The 27,567-nt window shown below is 42.0% G+C and overlaps 1 protein-coding gene across 3 annotated transcripts in view; it reads left to right on the top strand.

The window, feature by feature from the left end:
- Positions 1 to 3,130: 3,130 nt before the first annotated feature.
- Positions 3,131 to 27,567, top strand: part of FCHSD2 (FCH and double SH3 domains 2) — a 162,924-nt gene continuing 138,487 nt past the window's right edge. Inside the window, exons 1-2 of one of the 3 annotated variants that reach the window (XM_069808636.1) lie at positions 3,131 to 3,633; positions 6,435 to 6,532. In XM_069808636.1, coding sequence (XP_069664737.1) covers positions 3,613 to 3,633; positions 6,435 to 6,532 — 119 coding nt within the window. In that variant the 5' untranslated portion in view covers positions 3,131 to 3,612. Of the gene's footprint in view, positions 3,634 to 4,668; positions 4,689 to 6,434; positions 6,533 to 27,567 lie in introns of those variants that run through there. The other 2 variants (XM_069808638.1, XM_069808637.1) reach the window with 2 other exon arrangements.

The raw sequence follows: 27,567 nt of genomic DNA, 5'->3' as shown, positions 1-27,567 counted from the left end.
AACATCTGGTGCAGCTGTATTAGCAGGTGGATGTAGCAGATGGGGATTGATTGGGATGCAGGCCACCAAGCCAGCCTGGTAGAGGATTAATTATTATATTTCCAACATCTGGCCAGGAACTTTCTTGCCATATATGACTTAAGGAAATAACCTCCCCCCCCCCGTTAGCTTCAGTTGTGATGTTCAGATTCAGCTGGGCTTGTCTATAATCATCTGGGTTTGCAGGACACTCAGCTGCCTTCAAGCCCTGCTTACATTTGTGTGATCAAAAAGGAGAAATCAAGGGGTAAAGGCTCAGAATATGCAGCTTGAACTCAAGTTGTGCCGTGAAAACAAGTATTTTTGATAAAATACACAGCATTTAGACACTTACACTATTTACTTTTTGATCATCTTCATTTTCTGTCTTTTTCCCCCCCATTTGTGATTATTATCAGTATGATAAAGATGTGGAAGTGCTATGGACAGCTACAAGAGGCAGCTCCATCATGATTTATCACCGAAGATGCAAACTCCCCCGGGACCCACATTGAACCTGCAGTGCCCCGTGGGTCAGGCTTCAGGGAATCTGCAGTCGAATATATAAAATGAAATTATTAATGGAAGAATACAGGCAAATGGTGCAAAAACTACTGCTGTGCATGATAGGGGAGGATGATGCATCTTTTTGCAGGCATCATACCTAAAACACTTCTCAGTCCTGCATGCAAAAGCCTGTGGATGATTTACGTCTGCGCGTGCAAAGGGTTGTGTGCACAGATACTACTTTGAGATAATTTAGGAGGAAACTCCTTCAGGTTGGTTGGAAGAACGAAGCGCGAGGTGCAAAACTTCTGCAGGACGACTCAGTTTTGGGGCAATGAGTTAAAACACCGGGAGCTCGGCAGAGGTTGCATTTCACATCGATTCAGCGCAATGATTTTATTGCTGGGGAAGCAGATCGTTGCACGTTGCGCTATTGACTTAAGAGTTTATCTGCAAAAACCCACTCCCCCTGCAAGCCGTGGCTTCCAGAGCACCAGCTCATTTTTCCTAGCCCAGCAAAATCCTTTTTTCCAACCGATTTTTCTACCCTCTTGCTTGAATGAAGCATCCTCTGCATCCCCCCTGAGTGCACCCCATTGCATTTGCTCGTCCTGGCTTTGAGCACCACGCTGCATGCAGGAGCTGCAACATATATATTAAAGAACGACTGCACTCAATGCTTTGGTCTTCTCAAAGCACTTTCCCAGCTATATGTCGGTGTGTAGGAAATGCTTTGGATGGACTTAAACTTGCTACTGGGCACGGGGCATGGTCTTGCAAGAACACCTTCAGGGGTCTGCAGGTCATGTAGCTCAAATAGAGAGATGCAATATATTTTCACAGCATCTGTTGATGCACTGCTTCTCACTCATCATTTAGAGAAGTTTTCCTGGGGAGAATGAGTTAGACTAATTAGCAGCACTAAATAAACTAATAGCTGGAGGAGAAAGGAAAATTCAAGTTGCATTTTAGTTTTTTAAAGCGTTCAAGATGGTTAAAACATCTTTAAAGGCGAGGGGTCATTTTCTGGGAGCTGGAGTAAAGCAGTTCATCAATAATAAAGGAGCCAGTGATGGAGCAGCAGCAACGCTGCAGCACTTGGGAAAACACAATTATGAGAATTGCCTTACGCTCTGCAAACTGCCCTGGTAATTTGCTTAAAGGAAACATCCAAATGCACTTTAATATTTTCAAGATTTTATTGCAGCAGATCTAATAAGCTAAGCCAAACAACCTAAGTACTGGGATGGGGGGGAAGCATGTCTGATCAGGGGTTTTTAATTCACACCCAGCGAAACATGACATTGCGTGGCAGGGAACATCATTTCTGCCTCCCGGGCTCTCCTGCATCTCACCAGCGCCTGCAACGCTCAAGAGCTCAGCTTCATTTTATTCTCCTTTGATTAAAAGCAACCTCCTGCAAAAGGCTTGCTGGCCGTCGCGCGTTCAGGCGCTCTGCTCCCGGTGCGACGGTTTTGGGATGCGCCAGGATCTGGGTGCCAACCCCACGGGACTGCTCCGGTCACCGTCCCCAGGGTCTGAGGGTGACGATCTCTTACATACTCCAACTCCAGCTCAGGTCTGGCTCTTGCTGCCCCACTTTGCTTGGGCAGCCCGAAAGTTCTGGAGCGAAGGCGATGGCTGGTTTTCCTCCAGCGCAGAGCACGTCAGGGGTGTCCCCCACTGTCCCCTGCACCCCAATCTGTGTGGCCGGATCCTGCGGTGGACTCATGCCTTGGAACCTGGGCCAATACGCAGCAGCACGCAGGTGATGGCCATGGGGAGCGGTGCTGTGCACCCCCCCTGTACCCCATATGCACACCCCTGCACCCCCCCTTGCGCCCACCCCTGCGCTCCGTGCACCCCACTGCGCACCCTCCCGTGCGCACCTTTGCACCCCCTCGTGCAAACCCTGCACCCTCCCTGTGTACACCCCTGTGCACACCTCTGCACTCCCCTGTGCACCCCCTGGAACCCCCCCGCACCCTCCCTGTGCACCCCCCTGGCACCCTCCCTGTGCACAAGCTGCACCGCCTCTGCACCCTCCCTGTGCACCCCCCCTGCACCCTCCCTGTGCACCCCCTGAACCCCCCCTGCACCCTCCCTGTGCACCCACTGGCACCCCGCCCGCACTCACCCTGTGCACCCCCCGGCACCCACCCCGTGCACCCCCTGAACCCCCCCCGTGCAACCCCTGAACCCCCCCTGCACCCAACCTGTGCACTCGCTGCACCCCCCACCGTGCACCTCCTGGCACCCCCCTGCACCCCCCTCTGTGTAGCCCTTGGCACCCCCCCTGCACCCCCCTGTGCACCCCCTGGCACCCCCCCTGCACCCTCCTTGTGCACCCCCTGAACCCCCACGGCTCCCCCCCGTGCATCCCCTGAATCCCCCCCGTGCACCCTCCGAACCCCCCCTGCACCCTCCCTGTGTACCCCCTGCACCCCTCCGCGCCCCTCGCCCCGCCCCTCGCCCCGCCCCTCGCCCTGCTCACGGCGCCCCCCAGCGGCCGCAGCGGGAGCCGGCGCTCCGGCAGGGCGGGGCGCCGTGGGGGGAAGGCGGGGGGCGTGTCCGCCCCGTCTCTCTTTCCTCGTCCGCCACTCTATGGTAGCCGCTCTAGGCGGCTGGGAGGTCTCCCGCCGGTGGTGGGGCGGGCCGTTGGCAGGGCGCGCGTCCCCTCAGCGGGGCGCTCCCGAGCCGCGCTCCGCCGCCTCCTTTTATTTATTTTTTTCTTAACTCCTTTTCCTTTTTTTTTTTTTTTTTTCTTTCCTCCCCCCGAAGTCTTTCCTCGTCCCCGCCTTCCCTCCGCTGCCTCCTTTCCCTCCCCGCTCCCCAGGGCCCGGCACTCGGGACGCTGCTCGGCGCCCGCCCGCCCGCCGCTGCCTGTGAGGAAAAGGCGGCCTCACACCCCCACCCCCCCCGCTTCTCCCCACCCGCCCCTCCCGCCGACCGGGACTCGCCCCGAACCGGGAGGGAGACGGTCTCTGCCCCTTCCTCCTCCTCCTCCTCCTCCTCCTCCTCCTGCAGCGGGGGCCGCATCCTGCTGCCGGGGGGGAGGGAATTGATGTGGAGACCCAGCGCAGCACCATGCAGCCCCCGCCGAGGAAGGTGAGGGCCCCCCCCGCCTCGGGGGGGAGGCGAGGGGCTGGGGGCTGGGGCTGTGTGTGGAGGAGGTGGGGGGAAAGGTGGTGGGCCGAGTGGGGCTGAGGACTGGTTTTGGGGGGGGGGGGGCTGAGTGGGATGGGGCAGGGTGGTGGGGCCTGGGGGTAGGGTGTGGGGGGGTGGATGTGGGGGTCTGAGGGGACGGGGGGGGGAGTGGGGACAGCAGGTTGGGCGCCGGGTGGGCTGTGCAGTGGTGGAGTCTGGAGGCAGGTTAGGAGAGGGAGAGCAAGTGTGAGGAGGGAATGGGGTGGGGGGGCTTAGTGAGAGTGGCCGTACAAGGTGGGTAAGGGGGAAATGTCTGGAGGGGGGGGTGTTGGAAACTGGACGTTGGGGGCGATGGGTGGTGGTGGGGTGGGATGGGTCAGGTGTGGGAGGCGAGCTCTGGAGGCAGGACGGGGCATGGGGAAGGGTTGGTGAGGAAAGGGGTGCGGGGGGTGGGGGGAGTGGGTGTTGGGGTGGCCGTGGTTGGGCCACCCCCATACCCAGTGGAGGTTCTCCAAATGAAGGAGAGCAGTGGCTGGGTTGGGCTGGAAGGGGGTCAATGGCTGCAGAGGGCTTGGCTGCACGGAGGTGTTGAGACAAGTCTGTATCAGTTGTGGGGGGCTACCGACTGTGTTTTGGGGGCTCAGCTGTGTTTGGGTACTATGGTGGGTTGATGCCAAGAGCGATGGGTTGGCTGTCTTGGAGCAGAAGGTCACGTCTGGAGTTGATGCAAGGATGCAGGCTATCCCGGCATGTATCAGGAGCGCGGGCGAACAGGGACAGCCAAAAATGTGCAACATATGTGTGATGGGAACAATCCGCAAATGCAGCGGGGAGGCTTTTTTGTGTCCGTGCGGTCCATGGGAACAGGGGGGTGCTTTGCATTAGGGGCGGCTGGTGTGGGAAGAGGCGTAAGAAGGAATGTAGATTTGGAGAAAAGGCTGTTCCTAGTGTGCCTTGTCTGTGTAGGCAGGTTGTTATCTGGGAGACTTGAGCTGTAGTGGGGTCTTGAGCTGCGTGTAAGTACTGATACATGGAGATTTATGGGTTAGTTATTTTGAGGGTTGTATGCAATGGTTGGTGTGTGGGGAGAAAGGGGGAGCTAGAGACGGCGAAGCAGGTCGCAGGATGGAGAGGCTGCTCCTTTACAGACACCGTGGAAGGGAGTTTCGTGGTTTTGAGATTTGTGCGCGTTACATATTCTTTGCGATGCTGCCCGATTAGGGTGGTTTGGGCTGTAACCAGATTGTCTTAGCTCGCTGTAGATGTTTGAGATTTCATATGTGATGCTGAGATTTCTCGATGAGGAGAGGAGATTGCAGGGGTTTGCCGAGTGGAGAACTGTATAATACCGACTAGGAGGGATTGGGAGGGGAGGAAGACTTGAGAGGGAGCGTAAACAGAAATCCCTTGTCATCCCCCCCAGCTCCCCAGTAGCCCTGGCAGGCAGCTGCAGTGAAGATCTCTCCTTGGTTCATTCCTGTCTCTCGACCTCTTGTTTTGCGGATGGACTCTGCTTTTGTTAAACAGTTTTTATTTCTATTTTTGTTTGCATTTGGCGGCTTATTTATATTACATGTGTGTCATTCTTTGCCTATATTATTTCATTTGAGATTATTTCCATTACGTGGGTCATCTGGTGTGGGTTTGTTTATTTTGAATAGGGTTTTTTTCATATACAGATAACAAAAACGCTGAAAGTTCATGTTAAAACTAGATATTTCTTCTGCTTAAAGTCAGGGGCATACATGTCTTTTGTATCATGTGAAAAACTTGCCTTTATATAATGTTGTGATTAAAGGGTGCTTGTTTCTGGGGGATTATTTTCAGAATAAAAATTGAGGAGCCTTTTGCTAGCTGATGAGATCTAGGGTTTTTCTGCCTGACTACCGAAGAAGAGAGAGATCTGTGTCTTCTTGCTCTCTGAATTGTTCATCTTTCCCCCAATTATGGTAACTGTTTGGCATTTCTGTCCTCATGAATGCATAATGGCTTCAGCTATGCTGGTGATCGTTTTTTAGGCCGATACATGGATTCACTGTGATCACTACAGGGCTTAAATGTCAAGACCTCTTGTTTTATAAAAACAAGAACAAAACCACCTCAAGGTTCCCTTCCAAAATCAAATAATTCCTGATACCTGTGCCAATGGTGCTGTCTGCCAGTTATCAAGTAGGTTCCCAAAGTATTGAAATTTTAGCTTCGTGATCACAAGGTTCAAAGGAAAACTGCGCCAATACTAAAAGTGTAAGGCCAGCCTTCTGAAGCCTTTTATAGAGGGCTCTTCTGATGTGATGCACAATCAAAAAACAACTTGATGTTTAAGTTATCTTTAAATGATGGCAATTGTAGGACAGTTTAATAAATTTCAAAATTGTGTGACTTGCACTGAAGTGCTAAATGTATACGCTAAAATTTAATTTTTTTCCCCTGTGGCCTGCTTTTTCTTTTTTGGTAGACAAAACTCTTTTGTTGCACACAAGCTATCTTCCCAGGTTTTGGAATAAAATTGCACTTCTGTTAATGGTTGGGCATAAGCATGAAGTTCTTGCCATGCGCAGTATAAGCCTGCTGGGGTGACAGCACTTACTGAAATCAGCCTTTATGAATGTTGTGTAGGGTTAAACTGCACTCTGAACTCTGCGTTTGAATTTTCCACTGAAATGTGCAATTTCAAAAGAGATGAAAGACACGAATTGGTTTTTTATGTTGAAATTTGACTTAAACTCTACAGAAAATGTATGTGGTCTGTGGTTTTTTTGTAGGTGAAAGTTACACAAGAGCTAAAAAACATTCAGGTTGAGCAGATGACAAAACTTCAGGCCAAGCATCAGGCAGAATGTGAGCTACTTGAAGATATCAGGTAAGGTTACAGAAAATGCTACCAAAATTCCTTTAAGATCCGGTTTTTGGAAGAACATTTGAGTTACAAAACTTCAGGAACTGACGATGGAATTTCCTCTTTGGATTTCCTGCTTTTAGGCTGTTAAAGTTTTGACACAGCTGGAAATTATAACTGGAGCTAACACAATGCAAACCATTTTTTCTTCTCTTCAATGGGGGAAATGTTAAAAAAAAAGTCACAAACAACATACAAAAAGCATTGGTCTTTTCAGCAATATTTTTCTGTATAATAGACTAAGACTTTGATTTACTGGTTGTAAGATTGCTAAAATTATTAAAATATTTTAAAACCACTGATGATTTATGTCTCACTAGAGATAGCTTTGAACAGCACTTTTAAATAGATTGTATTTTTTTACCAGAAACTTATAAGAAGCTATTTGCATTTATAATTTAAAACTCTGCACAGGTTAAGATCGATAGGGCAAATCTACATGACATCAGTTGTGGGGGTTTTATTATTCGTTTTACCTAATACGATTGCTTCTCTTGAAGTTAAAAGTTCACTTTTAACAAAATATGGTGGTAGTGGTTACCTGGTATTATACAGAGGATTAATCATTCTGTTTGGAGAGAATCAATTTCTAGGATGGGTCTTTTGTAAGATATTCACCAGTAAGTCCACTGCTGTCCTGTTCTTTCTGGCAGCGTACAGTCTACCTGTTAATTATTCAAATGAGATTTCTTGCTTCATATTTGTATATAAAATACAAATGTGTTAACTTTGACAGACGACGTACTGTTTGTCTCACTCTCACAGTGTCCTCTCTTCATAAATCAGAATGTTGGGGCTTAAGCCTTCTCTCCTCTGTGGGTGTTGAAACACTCTTATATGGGAAAGATCCCAGTGTTCATTTCCTTAGATTAAAATGAGTGGCTCTGCAGTGTTTAACAAGCAAATGCTGAGTAATAAGTAACAGACTGATTCAAGGAATTTTTTCCCCTAGATAGAAACTTGTTTTTAGAACATCTAGGCCAGGTACTGCTGCTCTAGTCCAGGTTTTGTTACCATTTCCTATTTTTCAGGCGCTTATAATCACTTCAGTCTGTATTCTGCTGAAAGACATCATAAGTATCATTAGCCTGTGGATACAAAACCAGGAAAACATGAAACTGCTGGCTTAAAATATTTTTCTTTAATGTAATTTAATTTCTACAGTTAAATTAATTTGTAAATTTTAATGTTATGGATTAAGAAACTGGGTTAATATATTTAATTCACTGACATGGTCACTAAACGTACATAGTCTCTATTCAGCATTTTTGTTGCAAGCAGTCTGCATTTGCAGGATCACTGCATGGATTTACAGATTAAAACATTCTTTAAACATGGAATGATGTGATAGCATATGACAGCTCCATCGTGTCAAGGATTTGTTCAAATATCAGATAACAGTAAGAGAGAACAAGAGAATTTTTGCTTAAAAACATTTGCTGAAAAAAACCCTGATCTTGGTTTGTGATGCAGAGGCCTTTTAATTGCATCTAGCTGTGGAGGAGGAACTGGGCTTTGAAGACTTGGTAGTCTTGATACTGCGCCGCTGGTCAGTGTGTGTGACACTTGTGTGAGAAGTTGGGTGTCAACCTCGTCATTCCATTACTTGTGTATTTATGACTGTATTCAGGATATGCAGCCACCGTGATTCCGGAGTGTTCCAGAAAGCAATGCTCACTGGAACCACACACAGGATCTTTTTGTCTCTGGAATGAAGAATTATTTTTATAGAAGGCACCCTGCTGTTATCCAAAAGTATTAAATTTTAACTGAACGCTGTTTGTTTATCAAGGCTTGAGGGATTTTGGGTCCTTTCGTAGCACTGTTGGAGCTTTCAGGCACTGCAAGAGTACAACTTCATGCTCTTGTTTTATGCTGCTCTGAATTCTACAAACATAACTGCTGCAGTGGCAACAAGGAACTCTGAATACATGGCTTGCAAGCTAGTGATTAAGAATACATATTTTAAAATGTTAAATTATTACAAATAATTACTGTATTTGTTAGCATATAAATGCAAGCATTCAAATCACATATGTAATACTTATAAACCATAGTATTTGTATAGGATTTAAAACTCTTAATTACATTTTTTTATATCATTCCAGCTCAGTTTTGTATACAACTAAAAAGAAGCGTTACAACAAAAAGATCCGAAAGTTCTCTTAGGAGTTCTAGCAGAATACATCTATTGTTTAGTATATTAGCAGGTTTTTTTTGGCAGCCTACCAGATCATAAGCATACTTGCCATTCCAATAGCTTTGATATCTTTATGCAAAACTAAGCAGTGCTTTAAATGTTTGTAGTTTGAAGGCTTAAGCTATTTCTTTTGGAGAGGATGAAGACTGAACTACCGTTTATTCCAAATGGGATTCTTCTTAGTCAGGGTTGAGGCATGTAGGTGTAACTACCTTTTCTCCAGCCCCTCTGCAGATACTTAATCTCATTGAGGGCTGTGCATAAACAAAACCACTATGTTTATTTAAATCTAAAATACATCGTCTTTTTGAGTGATAATACAGTGTTTTGTACGCAAGGATGTAGATTCAGGTCCTGGAGGCCAGGAAGAAAAGGCAACATGTTTTGCTTTGTGGAAAGCATACATGGGATTTGACAAAACTACATGCTGGTAGTTGAGTGGAAAGCTTCCCTGGGAGTTGGACAACTTCTGACACAATGTAAAATTCTAGTATCTATTAAAAAAAAAAAAAAAAAAAAATCGAGTATCCATTGCAGTCATAGAAACTGTGTTGTATTTCTCTTCTCTGTGGAAGCTTAGTAGCAGTAAAGCTGAAGTATCTTTTCATGACTTGACAAGACTATAATAAAAAATTGTGTTTTGAAATGCGTTAGCAAATAGGCTTAAAAATACATTTCTGTGTTTAGAATCTCTGTTTGGCTCTCTGCATTACATTTTTTCGTGCTTGGTGACTGGGGAATTTGTGGAACAAGTGATTCGGGATGCTTTTAGGATCATTGGCTCAGTTTTAGGCATGACATATGTTTATCTTCTGTAGCTCACTAAACCTACCATATCCTTTCATGTGGTAGATCTGTGCTGGCATTACTATAAAAAGATTGTCTTTCTGCAACTGTGATGGAGAAAGAGGGTTTTTTCCCCCGAAAGGTAAATGTAGGCTTCGTTGGTGTGAACCAGAAATCCTTCAGAGTTTCTCTATGGCTAGAAGTACTTCTTCACTCTATCTACTCCTGGCTGCTTTTAGGCAGCAAGTTAATACCACCCCCCCCCCCCCAGGGGCCAACTGGGTTATGAATGGCTGAATTTATCAGAGGTGTTGGCAATTTTCATGTATTTTGGTTTGGTTTTAAAGATTGCATTATTTGATTGGTGGTAGTAAATAAGTCACATGTAGTAGTCTGAAATTGCCCTTAGTTTGCTGGGACATAGGCATACTTTCCTTTTGTGTGTGTGCATGTGTCTGCAAATTGGAGAGAGCTCTATATGATCCACATTTCAATTCAATTTGGTATTTCTGTAGTGTGTTTATATGCTATAGACTTCATAAACTTGTTAGGTGATAGTTGCTTTACCTTGAGCGTTATCTCAAGGCCTGCTTTTCAAAAGAACTGTATATGCCTTTACAGTTTTTGCTAATGTATTGTAAAATGTCTTTTTTTAAAACTTCTTTGCTTTCATGTTTTGCCAGTGAGAATGAGGTTGTGGTTACATGGCTGTATTAATCTGTTCTGAACTCTGGACTGCTGCTGAAGGGCCAGCTCCACTTGCCAACTATTTCTCCTGTCTCCCTGTGGGAGCACAAGGATGGGTGAACCATGTGGATTAGGGAATTTACCCACCTGAAATCAAACCTTACCCAACTCTTCTCCCCCAAAGGGATAATTTTTGGATAAATCTGTTCCCTGATCCAGCTTGCTGCATGGCTGCACAAGTGTTGCTGCTAGGATGAGAGGGAGGAGGAATGAGTACCTGAGGAAGGAGAGGGAAAGCAAGACTGTGCAGTAGCAGCCCAGGTTCACGTGGGATTAAAGTCACTGTGTAACCACAGCCTAATGCTAATGCTCCTGTAGAAGGCACAGCTGCTGCTTTGTGAATTACAGAGCTGGAAAGGCCACCTTATTTAAGTCTTAGCTAATTTTCTGCGGTCTGAATGTGTTGATCCTGTGTTGCTTCATCATTTTAAGTCAGTTTACGGTGTGTTGAAAATAGATGTAAAGATTGCATGATTTCTGGCTGAAATAGAATAGCAATACAGTCCTTTCATTTGTTGGGTCCCGAATTTAGTTTTTCATCGCTTTCAACTAAATTCGTAGTGTAAAAGGAATTGCCAAAATCATAGGCTCATAATCTTCATGTGCTCCTGATACAGATGCAAATATGCGTACAGATACCTCCTTCTGTTTCTTTCCTTCTTCTGTCCTTGTGGTTTCTCCCTCCTTACTTTTTCTTATTTAAAATATCTTCTCTTTGTTCAGTCTAGCATGTATCACAGTGTAATGTATCCTATAAATGCATTCAACTTTTTTTTTCAAAAGCTACACTCTCCTCTTATTCTATTTCTGTGTCATTTGCCTTTCTCCTGCTGCTGCCTTGCCTTTGTGTGGTACTTTCTATCTTCCATGCTCTCATCCAAAGCTCTGCCCTCTGAAGACTGTTCCCTCCTTCCAGTCTGTCAACTTATTTTTTGGTTTTCCTCCCAGATACTTCATCTCTTCCCTAGTCCTTTCTGTATCGAATTCTGAGCTTGTGAATTTTGGTTAGTTCTTGGGTATCACCTCTATTTCTGAGATGCTTTTGTATTTAATGTTCAGCAGTACCGCTTACACCTGCTAGGTTTGTTAAGCCTCTGTGTTTACTTGCTAAGTGGGGAGATCTTCTTGTGGGTCTTCCTTAACAATCCGAGCCCTTTCTGGTCTTGGATGCTGTTGCCCAGCCAGCTGGGCTGTCACCTGCTCCTGCTCTGCTGAGACGTGGCAGGTTAGATGTGGACTATGTGGGTGAGCAAAGGAGGAAATTACTGGGGATTTGTGTTTATGTGCCCAGTGTGAGGACACAGTACTTCTTCAATGGTCTAACTTGGTGTCCCATTCCTGTCATAACAAGTCTGAGTGAACAGTGCAGACATTCAAAAAAAGAAAAAAGAAAGTATGAATGAACATGTATCTGTAGATAGCTAGTTGCTGCTAGTTTTAACATGTCATTTTATGTATTATGTTCCACTTAATAAAGTTGCACGTAACCTTTTGCTATGAATATACTTTGTGCTCTCCAGTGGAATTTGACTGCGCTTCTGTAATCTCACTGATTATGTTGGTAGGTTCATGATAAGGTTTACGGCAACTTTGGCTGTGAGTCAAGCTACTGAAGTAGAAGCTAACTGCAGTTCCAATTTTAAAAACAGCAAATCTAATATAGCAGCTACAACGGAGATCACTTAACAGATACTGTGTAAGGGAAAAGTCTTGTCACAGTATGGATAGTGCTGCAGAAGGATAAATAACCGGAAAACAAAACTGTAAAAAAATATGTATTTATATGTGTATATAGCCATATACATTACGATGCTGTAAGAGATTCTGAAAATTACGAGAAAGCTTTACTTTTCCTGTCCTGAGGCAAAGTGGTAGTGAGGAGTTTACCTTTCTTCCTGTTCTTTTCGGTCTTCAGCTGCAGGGAATGCAATTTGTTTGGATATTCTTGAACCCTGTATTGGACTCCAGAGTGTGTTTGCCTCTGGCTAGTGGGTATCTGATAAGGCCTTCTTTTTAAATTCCTTTCTTTTCATAAGGAGGTCATCTTTTTTCCTTTATACTGCTCAGAAATTTGTTCCTGATTGCCACCTTTCCTTTTTCCTTTAAGGTCATTCACTCCATTCAGCAGATGTAATGCTTGCCTCTGATGTTCACGGCATTATTTAAGTAGGAGCAGAGTGATTTTATGTGCTTACAGGTTCTGAAATCTGCAACCCGCCAAAGTGGAAAACAGCAGAAGAATTAGAAAAACTCATGAAAGCTATATGCACGGTATTGTTCTAGTCTAGGTTTGACTCACACTTGAAAAAGCTTTCCTTGTGCAACTAGCGGATTTAGAGGCTTAATTTTTTTTCTTTAAAGCTTGCAATTTTCTTAGGAGTTGATGACATTTCTTTCCTCTTGGTTTGATCTTTCTCACCACTAGTGAGTAGTCTGAATTAATTTTTAATTTTTTTTCCCCTAGCTCTGTTAATTAGTTGAGGACACAGAGCATAATTCTTTGCTATGACACTAAATATGCAGAAGTTTCAGAAATTTTGAGAAAAGCTGGTGGTGTTGCTTCTGAATAATATTCCATATAAAGATACCACAGAATCTGTGGTCTGGGCACGTTACCTATAATTAGGCAGTCCTTTAATGAGATGCTCACATTCTTGACGGAATTAAGATCTGGTGGTGTTTTGACTGGAACTGTTTGAGGGAAGCTTGGAATGTACTTAAAAAAACTGTTGCCTACTGGGTGTGGAAGTCCAAGTTTTGAGGGGAAGAAAAAAAAAAGTAAGTTTCAGTATAAACATAGCCACAGTGTAATGATTCAGGCCTATCTTGGCACAGTGAAATTGAGAAATGGACCACACTCCTTCATTTTTTGTTTTTTTTTATCCATGACATACAAAAAGTAATGGATCTCCTGTTTCACTATTTCTAAGTAGCTTTACAGTTTTTGGTTAACTGATGAAGGTTAAATTGTCAAAAGATGATTCTTTGGGCTTTTTTTTTTGTAGCAGAAGTAATAGTGTAAAAAAAAAACAAACCAACAAACCATTTCTCACACTGGAAAGAAAATTAATTTTTTTCCTCCATTTTACCTTTAAGGTTTGCATTTGAATGAGCTTTTGTTTATTAAAGCAATTCCAACATGTGCTCTGGAAGTCTGATTTTTAAGGGCTTCTGTTTCCTTAGAAGCTTTCAGGAGAATTCAGGCTTGTTATGTTAGCTGGTGAGCGCTGTGCCTTTAGCGTGCATTTGTCTTGGAAGACAGTAAAAAGATGATTCTGGTACTAAGTACAACACATGCATTCTTTGCCAAAGGTTGCATTTTCAGTTTTGACTCAGTGCCCCCTTTTTAAGAATGAATTCTTTAGCTTGCAGAAAGTCATGTGGTGGGTTTTTTTTTTCTGAATTTTATCCAAGTATGGCCTTTCCTGGAGCTATCATTTTTCACCACAATGTTACTTGGCAGAGCTCTAGAAAACCAGCAGTTGCAATGCAACAGATTTTTATGGTGACAATTGCAAGGCATAGCTGAAAATCAACCAAGTTAGGTGTATATATATTAGAATATATGGTACAGGATCATTTTAAAGGAACAAAATGCTCTTCCTGTGATCGACCTGATCAAACCCAAGTCCGATTCTGTGAGGAAGGCTTTCCCTTTGAGGCTCTAAGTATTTTTAATCCCCATTCTTACCTCCAAAACCCTGTACGTAAGAGGAACTGAAGATGTTCAGGACAGACCACAAATGTCAAGATAAGCTGTATTGGAAAGAGGAAGAGCATTCTTACCATTCCAGACACAATTAGTGTAGCCTGGCTTAATTTCCTCTGGTGTTTTGTTGTATTTGTTTCATCTTGTTTGGTGGGAAAAGGTTTATTTTGCAGGTTTTGTATTCTTTGCCAGTAGTGCTTTTAGCATCTTTTGCAGACAGTGCTTTCAGCCTTTTTAGCATTACCTACACAAAGACTTTTGTAAACAATACCTGCTGTGGCTTGGGACATTGAGGCTGTTGATAGAGGGCACTCCACCCTTTTCACCTAGCTTTGTGGCTGCAGATGTTATTTTTTTCTTCCCCTCCTCCCTATGCCAGTCTTGTCTTTCCTCTGGAAGTTATTTTAGACATTCACAGGTGAACATGGAGATGTGCATCAGCTAGTGAAGCTGATTTCATGTTAGTCCGGTTCATGGTCCATAATATTGTCTGTCTTGCGGGCACAGATTCTTGTCTCTTGCCTCTGCGAGAAGGGTGTGGTGAATAGCAGGAGATGGTATTACACCACCAGAACTGGCTTCACTGAAGTGTTTTTGACCGTGTGTCAAGCTGGCTCAGAACCAGTTCAATTTTTGTCATGCTGAAAATACCCACTAGCACATTGTGAACACTGATTCTTGGCAATGCTGATGTTTGTGCCACAGAGCTGGAGTTAATCAGAAAGTAAAACCTTGTCCACGGTCCCTAATGCGAACAGTGTCGTAGGTTGGTGTTTGTAAAAAGTAATAATAATAAAAAAAAAAGATGCTGCTTTTCACAGAAGCTGATATGACTCGGAGAATCTGATAGTTGTTGCTGTAATCTGAAGTGTTTTTTATGTTTTTACTAAAAGTTGTAACTGGAGCCTGTGCGTCTCAAAGACTAGTTGAACTTTATATAAAGGATGCTGAAGAGCCTCTTTAAGAAATGCACAGAATTTATGGTATAGACCTGTTTGGCCAGTCTCCTGATGGTGTATTATGTGGATTTCCTTTTAATGTGTGAGTTTCTGGATTCAGGTCAAGTCCAGCTTTGGAATCAGAAGAGAATGGCTGGTCTCATCTTCTCTCAGGAGACCTTGAAAACTTTGTGCCTTTCCAATGCTAAGTGAGTGGGAAGCTTGTTCTAACTAATGAGGGAAACGCTATTATCAGTTCATACCTCATGAAAGTACCCTTCATAGGGGAGGCAGAGGTAAAAAGAGAGATTTTTCTTTTTTGTTCAGGTAGGGGCCAATGTAGCGTGGTTATCTTGGCTGTAGAGAACTTAGTACCATGTTACTTTGCTTGCCATACCCAGCTGGTCATTGAGATCAGCTTCTCCTGCTCCTAGTGGATTTTTAACCTAGCTGTTATCTTGTATTGCAGTTGGTGATTTTCATTTTCTGATGAGTATGCATCTGATTTTTTTTATTTTTTGTCTTAGTAAAGTCAGTGAGCTTGTTTAATATTCTTAGTCGCTTTCTGCTGTATGAAAGCACACAAAAAAGGTGTTCTGCATTCATATTTTTTTAAAAAGGGCAAAACCTGATCAAACTAAAGTTATTCCAGTCAAGTATTTGCAGTAAACGAAACTGGTTTATAATAGCTCAAAGTAGTGTTTTTCAGTTTGTTTTTTTGTAGTAGGTTTTAAAATGTTAATAATATCTTTCCCAAAATGCATAGTAGGAATACGTTAAGTTGGAGGCTTTTTATTGAATAGATGTTTGTAGCATTTGGTTGTGTTTATTTCTGAAATAAACACAGTATTTCCAATTAATACTTGAGGGAAGAGAGTGAAAATAACTAAAAAAAAAAAAAAAAAAAATCTATTGAAACCTAGGGTTTTTTCCTGTATGCTGTTGTAAGCATGTAGATTCTATTCTTAGATTTTTTAAGTTCTTAGTGTTCGGAAATGTTCCTTGTAACAGTCTTTTTGAGTTATTTTACATATTCCTTTCTTCGTGCCTGTGAGAATGTGGTTAGGTCCAATCTCCAGTGGCTCCAAGAAGGTTGTTCACACATCTCTATCCCCCTGCGCTTTCTCCAGCAAGCATCCTTTTAATGAGAAAGACAAAACGCGTTGGTGTCTAATTTTATGAGAAGAGCTCAGCCATGCAGAAGACTTTCGAAGATTTATGGTGGTAAAGCCACTAAGTATAGTTATTTCTAGCTTGTGTGCCAGATGCGAGACAGTGTTAGTGAAGAATATTTTGGCACTTGTGACCATGTTTAAATACATACAATACTGAGCATAAGTAAGTTAGGTTTTTTTGGCTCTGCTATATTCTGTATGCATATTTGGAGAGGAGAAAAAAAGGGAGGAGGCAAAAAACCCAAACAAGCCACAATTTTTCTTAAGGGTATGATACTCTAAGATGATCTCAGATCAAAAGTGCTTTTAAAGATGTTTGAATATAAGAATAAATGAATTTGTACATTTTGTGAGACATTCCTGGGAAGATTTGGACAGGATGGAATTTTGAGAAATTACTTAAAATTATTTTCTAAGGGTATAAAAGGTGGAAGTACTTTGGTTTTAATTCAGAATTTGAGAATGACAGAAATGAGGGCCAGAATTTTTAAAAAAATGAAATTGACCCAAACATTTTTCAGACTTTCAGCAGCATAGTAAAATGGTTGTATTCTCTTGACATAATTGTGAATTTTTGTCTTGCAACATACCATATGTCAGGCTGCTGAATTTCTGTTAATATTTGATCTAAAAATCAATGTCTGTTCATCCTAAAACCAGGCAGAGACAGAGGAGAGAGGCTAGAATGACTTGTGAATTAAAAAATTCAGAAAGGCAATAACAGGCGGTATTACAGTGTCTTGATTTCTAGCAGCTGCTTTTCATACTTTTGGTGTCTACCCTGCCTGGTGTTAGCCTATCTTATCTCTAAATGTACTTTGCTCTTTTTCAGCTGTGTTGCCACTAGTGAAAAGGGTGTAGATGGCAGTGGCTTTACATGTTATTTTAATGTGCTTGTTGTTTATGAAGTTTTCTTTCATGTTAATTGGTTTTGTGTGATTGTTTCTAATTATCTCTGCGTGATCTAAGCTGACTAAGTAAGAGGACAAGTAAATATAGCTGCCTAGTAACACCTAATTAGAAGTAGGTCCTGCTTTTGAATTTCCTCTTTACCTTCTCATTCTTCCCCTCTTCTTCTCAATGCTGTTAGTCCACATAGTTGTGCGAGAGGCATAGTACACAAGTGTTCACATTTTCTGTACAAGTTCTGCTACAGCATTTGTATGTTTGTATAGTTGGAGGAAATCAAGCCATTTCTGGAAATGCTAGTATTACTTTCAGGATCCAGTTGCAGCCAAATTACAAGAAAGAGAAGAAATGAATTAAGAGGGGACGATCACAAGGTTTATTTTAACAAGTCATAATGCAGCCCAGACCTTTGAATTCTAATAGATTTATTTCACCAGCTCCTGTGGTATTGGTGTAAGGAGATAAACTTAAGTTAATTCACTATACTGGCAATACCAGAATACATAGGTGCTCTTTAAAAACAGATGTGCCTCCAAGGTGTCTCCCTTGGGGTATCTAACCAGTAAGAATTTCAAACTCTGCCACACCTTCATTCTGTGCTGCAACTATTGCCTGGACAGAACCAGCTGTTTTCTACTTAGGTGAGGGAATGAAATTGCCTGCAGCAGTTGGTCTTGCTGTGTCCATGTTATACCACTCTCTACTTGCATGTAGCACTGCTTTACAATTTGGCGTATGGGGAATGACAGTGGCAGTTTGTCCTTCCTGATACTGGATTGGAGAAAATAGTTTGGTGACTGGAATGATCTCTCTCCCTTCCTTCCTGCTGAGTTCTGCAATGAAAGCTATTGAGGTGGCTTGTGTTTCTTTAATGTGTGTAAGTCTGTATCTAGAAATATGTCCAGACAGAATACTGGGGAGCAGGTCTTGCTGGCTTTGCTTTCTAAATTGAGAAAATGCAAGCTAACTGTGGTCCACAAGTTCATAGAATCATAGAACAGCCCAGGTTGGAAGGGACCTCAAAAGACAATCTGGTCCAACCTTTTGTGGAAAAGGGAGCCTAGATGACATTACCTAGTACCCTGTCCAGTCGCATCTTGAAAACCTCCAGCAATGGGGACTTTACCACATCCCTGGGGAGGTTGTTCCAGTGATCGATTGTTCTCCCTGTAAAAAATTTCTTTCTTACATTGAGATGAAACCTCTCCCAGTGCAACTTGTACTGTTGCCCCTTGTCTTCTCCATGTGGCTCCTTGTGAAGAGAAGTTGTATGACCATACTAGACAACAAGCAGTCAGAGAGGTGGGACCTTCTAGTTTAGGCTCAGTGATAACACAGCCAGTAGTATTTATGCATTTTCAAGTAGAAGACTACAAAACTCTACTTTTTTTTCCTTGCCTCCCTTCAATGCTCCTGGAGATGAAAAGAGTGTTGAATGGGACGATGTGTCTGGAGCAGTACCGATGTTGAAATAGCGTATCTATATAGCAAGGTAATGTCATGTATGCATGTGGATTGTAAAAGCTGAATGTTGTGCATTCCAATGCCTCATAATAACAGAGAATTTAATTCTGTTCATTGAAACTATCTGTAGGTTGTTTAAAAACCTTTTGATACTAGACTTCTAGAAGATGTTTTTTCTCTTCCTCTATATAAAAGCAGCCAATAAATTTACTAGAGTCGATCTCTTTGAAACTTTGATAATCCAGACAAGAAGATGCCTGTAGTGTGGTGGTGGTTTGTTGGTTTTTTGGGGTTTTTTGGGGGGGGGGATCTTGTTTCAGGTGTGCCTAAGCAGGATAACAAAGATGTGTGAATTTGTGAGCAAGAAGATTCAAGGCTCATGATTTGCTTTCCTCTCTAGATCTTTGAGCAATCTCATCTTTTCTTTGCAGTTAAAAAAACACTCAGATCTCTGTATAGCAAACATTAATATTTTGGGGTATTGAAGTATTTTATATAACTTGTATCTTTGGTTTGTTAGCGGAAGTTATAGCTATTCCTTGTATTCCACATTTTCTATCTCATAGTAGAAAAGAGACAAAAAAAAAGTAATTTCTGCAGTTTCCTTGAGCAGTTGTAGTAAGACTAGTTTGTATCTGCTTCTTAGCTATTTTCTGTGTGTTTCAAATACAAGTGAAGATCTCAAAAGTGTAATGATCTGGGAGGTGTTGAGTCTTTCGAATCACTACCTCTATATATAGTAACAGACTTGGGAAGTGCACTAGTTCTCTTTGGGCATCCGATTTTTTTCCCTGTGCTTGCTGTGTAAAAGTGCAGAAGCACTTGGATGCGGTGGCCTAAAAACTTCTGATCTATCAAAATGTATGCAGAGCTTAAATTATGTACATTATGTTCAGATAAGTTAAAAAAACCCAAACCAACAAAACCCCAAACTTTGAAAAATGTTAATCCATATTTCTATTAATCTATGTGAAAGCAGAATTTGTTTAGTTGCTATGAGCTAATCAGTTGTGTAGAAAACAAAGCAAGCCATATACTCTAGTTTTGCTAACCACTTGAAGCTTAGGCTTTTCTGCTGAGGAGGTGAAACATAATCTTTGTCATTACATGAGTCTTTCACTTGTGAATCAGCAAAATTTTGATGCCAGTATCCAAAGACTTGTTGAAGTTGGTATTTGTCTTGTCTCTTGCTGGAGGAGAAGTGACCTGACTATCTCTAATGCCAGGGGAATTAAATCCTCTATGTTTCCATTGCTTCTGTAGCAGCTACTGGGCATTAGGTACTCAAGAAACAATACGAAAAAATCTACATAAAGAGTTTGAGCATCATCCAGTGTGTTGCTGAAGCCAGATAAAAATGTTTTTTAATTCTTTCTTTGGCACGTGCTTCCCGTTTGTGCTCCCTTTTCTTTTGGGAAGAGGTTGCTCTCTTCATCTTTACAAATGTGCATGAGTACAAGTAGGAGTGAAGGTATGTTTCTTTTACTTGAAATCAAGGATGGTGATGTTGTTATTCCTGATTTCCTGGGGAGACTTGGACTTCTGACCAGTTGCGTTCTGTGTCCTGCAGCCAAGGTTTACTACTGCTGCAGAGTTCTGCTGTGCCAGAGGAATGTGACTGTCGACAGTGGTCTTTGTTCTGGAGTTTAGGGTAGTCTTTTAAACACCCCAGGCTTAGATTGTGGAGTGTGTTGAGTTTTGGTCTTCCCTGAAAAGTTCGTTTTACTTAGCAGGGGTGCTTTGATGTTGTCTGCTTGCTGGAGCTGATTCATGCCAAGTCCTTCACATGGAGGTGCACTGCAATGCTGCTGGCCAGTTAATAACTGAGACCAGGTCTTTTCAGCCAAAGAGATGTTATTGTGAGTCCAGATGCATCCAAACACTTTTCTACTCTCAAGTGAGCAAACGATCTCCCTGCTTTGGAAGTTTTTCTGTTGAAGTTTTGAATTTTTCTTTCTAAATTTAGCAGGTTAGTTCAATATTATTCTAGAGTAGGCCTGTGCCCTATTTTGTTGACATAGCTAGCTAGATGTTTGAGACATGTTTTGCCTTATCTTCATGTAGCTGTGCTGGAGAACTGCCAGCACAGAGGCAACCTGTATTAGCAACTGTGTTCTGATTTTACTGTAGCTTTTCATTCAGGAGGAATAGTCTAACTGTATGATGCTCCCCCCTGCCCTGCCCCAAAGAAGTGCTGTTTTCATTAATGAATTTCCAATATAGTTATATTGAAAACTGATTCTTAATTCTCAGTTAAGCACCTGGGCTATGTTTGCCCTTGGGGAGGATTATCCTCTGTTGGGCTTCCTATTCCGAGGTGTTTGTAGCAGCTGATGCTACTGCAGGTAGTAAGCAAGATCAAGGAAATCCAGTGGCAAGAAGAAAAGGCTTCTTGTACTTTCAAATATATTTACCAGGAGGCTCGTTGGCAGTAGACTTAAGTTTCTGCTTTTTGGAAAAAGGATAGTGTGGGACTCTGGCTTGTCTTTCCCTGGGGTAGGGACTGATCAAAGCAGAATTGGAAATGACTGGTTGTACTCAGAAGAACCTTCCCAGGTGAAATGGGCAGAGGTGAGGAATCCCACCATTCCAGAAAAGGAGATGAGCTGAACTGGAAAAGAAACAGTTCAAGGATAGGCAGTGCCCTGCCAGGCCTGGTGGCAAGTGGCATTAGTAAGAAAATGCCAGGATTCTTTCTTTTGGCTGCCTCTGCTCCTTTTCTCATTATTTCAGCAACGTCACCAAATTCAGAAAGCATAATTCTGTTTCAGTGTTTCTCCTTTTGCTTCCTCTGAGTCCCATCTGGCCCAGGATTAACGTACATGAGCTGAATAGTGGGGAGCTGAGCAACCTTTCCAATGCTTATTTAGAACAGGAATTTGTGGTGGTAGGGATAGTTGTTTTTCCATAGTATGTGGACCACAACCTGTAATTGTGATGTAGCATTGAATTATTCTGGCAGGGAAATGAGAAGATGGTGGTGGGAGGAAGTGTGCATTTCGCAGTTCTCAGGGACTGACGGATCTGATTCCTGCATCCAAGGTACGGGCAGGCTTAAATATCCTTTGAAGGAAAACTGTGAACAGTATTGTTTAAAGAAAGCTACATGGTGAGCAGGAATGTGCTGTCTTGTTATGACATCGGTGTACAGAGGAGTGTATCCAGCTGGGGGTAGGCAGTTAGGTTGGTTCACCTGGCTTGTGGGATGTCAGCCATCCTTAAACATCTTAAACCCACTTTCTTTGGCAAAGTTATGAGACTTTGCACTGAAGTGGCAGAGGTGTGGGTGCTTTCCACGATGACCGTTGTACGTGCGGTAGCGTCTAGGAGAGATGTGCAACAAATAGCTGCTGTTTCTTAAGCAACAACAGCTTTTTGTGAAGGTACAAATGGGTTAGCACACAGAGCGGTATGACTGGGGTGCAAGTAGCATGTGAATATTGCCTACAAATACGTTTTAGAAATGGGACTGCATATTTTCAGTGAACTATTAAATTTTACTGACTTAAAAAATAACAGTCCATGTACCGTATTCTTATAAGACAGGGCAATTGTGCTGTGAAGAAAAAAACACGGTAATTATTATTACTTGTTGAATACATTAAAATACAGAATTTGACTTATGTCAATGTTAGTGACAATGAAACCTTGTGAAGGGCGTCATTTAAAAGTGAATTGCCTGTATTAAAAATACAGGTAAAGAAAGAAGAAAAATCTTTGTAATAAACTTGGGTGGCACCGTCAAGATTCCTAAAATGTGACAAATAAGTAAGATAAAAACTCTTAAGGTGGTTGTTGCCTGCTACAAAACATTTTGCAGTTCCAGGATGAAATAAGCTGCTTGAATGATGAAATGTGTCTTGGCTTCTTCAGAGACCTGTTAAGCAAATGGGATCAAAGAAACTCCTCATATTCCTGTTTTCTAAAAACTCCTTGTAGACTGTCTGAATTATGCTAGTGTTTTTTTTCTAAATAGGAAATGTCTTGAATATGATGAATTGGGTTTGGGTAAGCTATAAAAAAGCTTTGTATTTGTCTAAACTGTATCTTTCCCTGTTGTTTGCTTAGTTGTTTCCTATTTAAAACAAAAAGTCCTTAGTGATCATTTTAATACACTTAAGCTCTAAAACTAATCTTCATATTTGTTGTAAATGCTAATGCTATAAAGATGGCATGCTTTTATTTTGAAAACAGTGAATGAAATGTTCACGCTTACCAGCAGCTTTCTGGTTGTTCTTTTTGTTTTCTTTTTTGTTCTACCAAAGGGAAAGCTCTATTGTTTTAGCATGGTTTTGTGTCTGCATGTCATGTCTCTCTGATCACATGCTGGACTGCTAATACTTTTCTGAGACAAATTGCTGAAAACATTGACTATGTTTGAGGTTACAAGAATTCTCTATATATAGTGACAGAATTGATTTTTTTTTTTTGGCTCTGTTGCTAGTGGCAACTCATCCTAATCCCAAACTGTACAGTAATGTGATTTATGGTGAGTACATTGCTCGCTGTTTAATGTTGTCTGGAAATTTTTTCTGTGCATTGCTAGAGGGTCGTTGTTCAGGCATGAGGTAAAGATATTTCATGGTTTACAAAAGAGTTGTTTATCATAGGTTGTGTGAATTAGAACATTTTAAATGATGAATAAAATCTTGGTTCAGAAGCATACTTAAAACTGAAAGTTGGGAGAAAATTGCTTTGTCATTCTTGATAGGTTTATGAAGGAGAAGCTTCTGATAAATTGGAAGCTTGTGCTGAAAAAAATCACAAACATCTCCTGTTTAAACTCCAGTTTGTAGGTTTGTACTGTCACACTAAGTATTTTGCATACGTGTTAAAATTTTTGTCTAAATCGGGTAACTTTTACTGAGTGTGTTTTACATATGGCATTAAAAAGCTTGTGTTATAAATGTTACCAAGATGTATGTTATGTGCGTTATAAAGAGCACCTAAACTTGAACCCACGGGCCTATGCCAGTTGTGATTGACCTCTGAATGTCCTGGTGAAAATGGTGACTTCATAACACATTTGATGGGGAAGCTGTAGATTTTAAGTACATCAGTTAAACTATTCTGAATAAGCAACATACTCTTTCAAATATAAATGGGCTTTTTAGGGAGGGATATTTTTTTATACAGCAGGAAATCATTCATGTGCAAGAAATTCTGAAGTCAAGACATTCAAAGTTAAACTGTCTGAATTTTATGTATTAAAGCAAGATCTCATTTATCTGCTCTGTCAGTGGGCATGGAAGGCAAATTGTTTTTTTATTCCTTTGAGTTGAGTGGGATTAGAACAGTAGTGCATAGATTGCCAAAAATACAACAGTTGATCGATTTTTAAACCTGTGTGCCAATCCAATGACTGAAAGGTAATAACAGAGCTGAGGGTCTTGAATTTTGTGATGGTGTGGGTGGCAGTACCCAACCGCTAAGAGCCTTGAGTCAATTGGAGGGTTTCTATCTACAGAAGATAGAGAAAACCAAGTACTTCCATTATTTAATAAGACCTGTTTCATAATAAAAAGGTTTAGAGAAATTCAGGCTTGGAAGCATGCTGCCACTTGTTTCTTGTGTATGAGGTTAATTCTTCTGTGGTTAGTTACCTCTGGGTCCAAATTAGAATAAGCTTCTCCTGTGTCCACAAGAATGATGATGAAGACCTGTAGCTGTGTTTAGAAACAGCTATACTTTGTGTGAAGGATGGGGTTCGGTGATAACTGAGCAGGGGCAGATCATTTCTAGCTCTGCCTCACTTCTGGGTTTTTCTAATTCCTCTGGAATCAATGCATTAAAAAAATCTTTTTTTTCCGTTTCAGAGTGTTGCTTGAGGGGAAGGCAAGAGAATGATCTAGATACTGAAAATTGTGTGTGAAAACTGTAGTAAAAGAATTGTAGATGAATCCCAGCAGGAAAGGCAGAAGACTGCTTTTGACACAAAGATACCATGCACAACTTTGATTCCTTGATTGAGGAGGACCTTTGTTATATAGTTTGCTATATACTGATTTAAGTTATAAGCAGATTTTCTGCAAATTGGTTGGAATGTTTTCTGCTTTAATGCCTCTGTTTACATTCAAGAGAATTTTCCTTTACTGTAGTTTATCTTAGTTGAGAATAAGTGGATATTTAAAGAGTAAACATTCCAAGGGACAAATTGTAGCAAAGCTGCCCAAGATGATTAGTTTTAGTGGCAGGAAGAACGTACTTCTAATTGCAGCATTGAGATGCTGAATCGGACGCAGTTGGTGAGTTACTGTAAATCCTGTGTAGCAGAATAGGACTGGAAAGATGTAACGGGACCACTCAGGACGGTAAAATGTTCCATAGTAGCTGAATCAACAAGGGATTACTGTGTACTCGGCTATAAAAGGGATGGGGTGGATATTGTAGCTTTTACTTGCTTGGGGAAGACTACCGTTTGAAAACAGTGATGCGTGTTGTAGTAAGGAATTTATAAAGGAGAGAAGAGCTCTGATACGTTGCAGGACGTTTGAATTGTCAGTTAATACCTTTCTGCAGGAACTTATGAAACTGTATTCAGAAGAGGTGACTATTTTAAGATTAAGACTAAAGAGGAGATATTACAGAGAGTATGTATATTAAAATCAAGTTTCAAAAAAGTCCACTTTTTTTTTTCATTGCCAGAGAACTGGAGAAGTACACTGAGGTAGGTAGAAAAAGTGAGGGATGACTTGCCAACGAGCTGCAAGAACAGTGCCCTACAGGGAGGATAGCTGAATTTCTTGACTCAGCAAGCAAAGAATTTCTTGATGTTACAAATATTTGTGCTTTAAGAGTTGTAAAGATGTCCTTCACACATCTGCTGAGATCAGGCAGACCTCGAGTTGATTCACAAGCAGGAAATGTCACTGGCTTCTTGTGGTGGGTCGTAGAGCTTCACTGTTGGCAAAAGTTTAGGCTGTGGGTGACCTTGCGAGGGTGGCTTTGAGTTTTTTCTTCTGGCTTGCATGCTTTCACAGCTGAGGGGAACTTGGCCTACCCAGCAGTGATCGTATTAGAATGCTCGTTAAAGATCTTGGCCTGGAGGCCACATTCGCACTGCGTTGAAATGCTTGTGGTATAAGAACTGCAAATTGTCCATACTTGTCATGGGAGGAAGGCTGGTACTCCTAACTTGCTCTTAGGAGTCCTGTCCTGACTAGTGGTAGCTTGGGCTTCTGTGACCACAAATTGACTTCAGGACCTGGAGACACACTGTCATGAGAGCGGAATTCAGCTTGTTCATGCAGTTGGTGGGCAGAATCTCCTGGGAATCAGCCAGGAAGGGGAAGTATGCCTGGATTTGATGGTTTTAGCTTAGTTTTTCTGGGGAAGACTTCCAGAAAGCTAAGGAGCAAACCATCGCCTTGTGTGCAAAGATCAGGAATTTCAGCAGAAGCCCCTCAGGACTGAGCAAGGAACTAAAGGACAGCATACAACAGGTGAAAACAGTGGGCAGTAAAGGAGGAGAATACTCCAAAGCTTTGCTTGACTGCTGAAGGACAGTATCAGTTACACCTACAGCTGGTCAGGGACATGAAAAGTAGTAAAGGAGGTGCTACAAGAATGGTAGCAGCAAGACATTTTCAGAGGCAAGAGGGGAGACAGCCTAGTGATGACCTCTAGGGAAGAGACTGCAGTACTCAACGTTTTTAATTTTTTTCCTCTCAGTCTTTGCAGGCAAAATCTTTACCTAGACTTATGTGCTTAACGTACAATTTGGAAAGAAGAGCCGTGATAATGCTCTGATATGAATGTTGATTAACGTCTTTCTACAAGACCTGAGGGGAAGATTGCACATACATATCTCCATGCAGAAGGGCATGGATGATGATCTTGTGCTAATGTATGAGACAGGAAGTTTAGCTGGAGACCAGACAAATAAAACCAACCCAAAATCTAAGCAGCAGAACTGTGTTTGACCAGTGCTATTAAATGCTCAACACAGTACAGCAACTTATTCTAGAGTTTATTTAATAGGTGGAACAAAGTCTTCAGCAGGAAAGGCAATAGTAGTAGTGCTGATATTATTCAAACCTGACATGGAATAGGAAGTGTATGTACTGAGGGATCCAGACTTTTTCTTCTAGATAAAAATGCTGGTGAATTGCTTATTCTTCATCAGATAAATCTGGAAGGTAACTGTGCATATAAAATAATCACCTTTCTAAGAAGAGATCTGTTTCATTCAGGTGATATAAGATCATTGAACAAAAGAGAGTTTGTTATTTTTTAAAATCAAACATAAAACATAAAGGCTATTTGCTGTAACATAGCATCTGGTGATTTTTTTTCTTTTTTTTTTTTTTCCCCTGGAACGGCTGGAAAGGAAGCTGAAGTACTCTGTGGCAGTGGAGAGTATGGTCTTAAATGAAATGGAAGTGAGTTTCTACTTGTTTACAGCTTCTTAATTTCTTCAGTTGCCTTTTTGCAAAAGTGAGGGTGTGAGATCTAGTCTTAGAGAGGCAGCATTGGTTTGACTGAAATACAGGGATGTTTAGATTGAATCCAACTAGCCAGAAAGTGATTGGGGTCAGTGCCCTCCCTGGTGAGATCTCTTTGGTTGCAAATGACTTTCAGGTGGTCTGACAGTAGAAAGAGTTGTAATAAAAGAGTTAATTCTTATACATGTGCTGATTAAGGTGAGACTTCACCTTGCCTATGGGTGCTGAAGGAGGAACTTCATGCCTTACTTTGCCTAAAGAGCCTTGGAACTGCTCCCTTGTGGGCATCTCTGTACCTCTGCCCTTTCCCAGGTAGATTCCGGGAGGAAATGTCCCATTTGCCTGCTTGGATAAGAAAACTTTTCCACTAACTGGTAGAGAATACTTAAAACAGGTTTATCCTTACTTTCCCAAGACAATTGAACTTGGCTGTCTAGGTGGATGCAGATGTATACGCTACTTTGCCCTATTCTCAGAGCTGGCAGGTCTGTTAGGTATGGCGCATCCAGATCAGAGCTGTTGGAGGTTCAGCCAGCTTGGACCACGACCAGAGGAACTGTCAGATTTGTACCAGGTATATGGGCCTGCCTGTGAAACTTCAGACATGCACTGTGTCTGTCTCGCTCT

Source organism: Haliaeetus albicilla, chromosome 20 (genome assembly GCF_947461875.1).
Source record: "Haliaeetus albicilla chromosome 20, bHalAlb1.1, whole genome shotgun sequence".
Classification (NCBI taxonomy): Eukaryota; Metazoa; Chordata; class Aves; order Accipitriformes; family Accipitridae; genus Haliaeetus; species Haliaeetus albicilla.
This window is presented reverse-complemented; position numbering and strand designations above follow the sequence as displayed.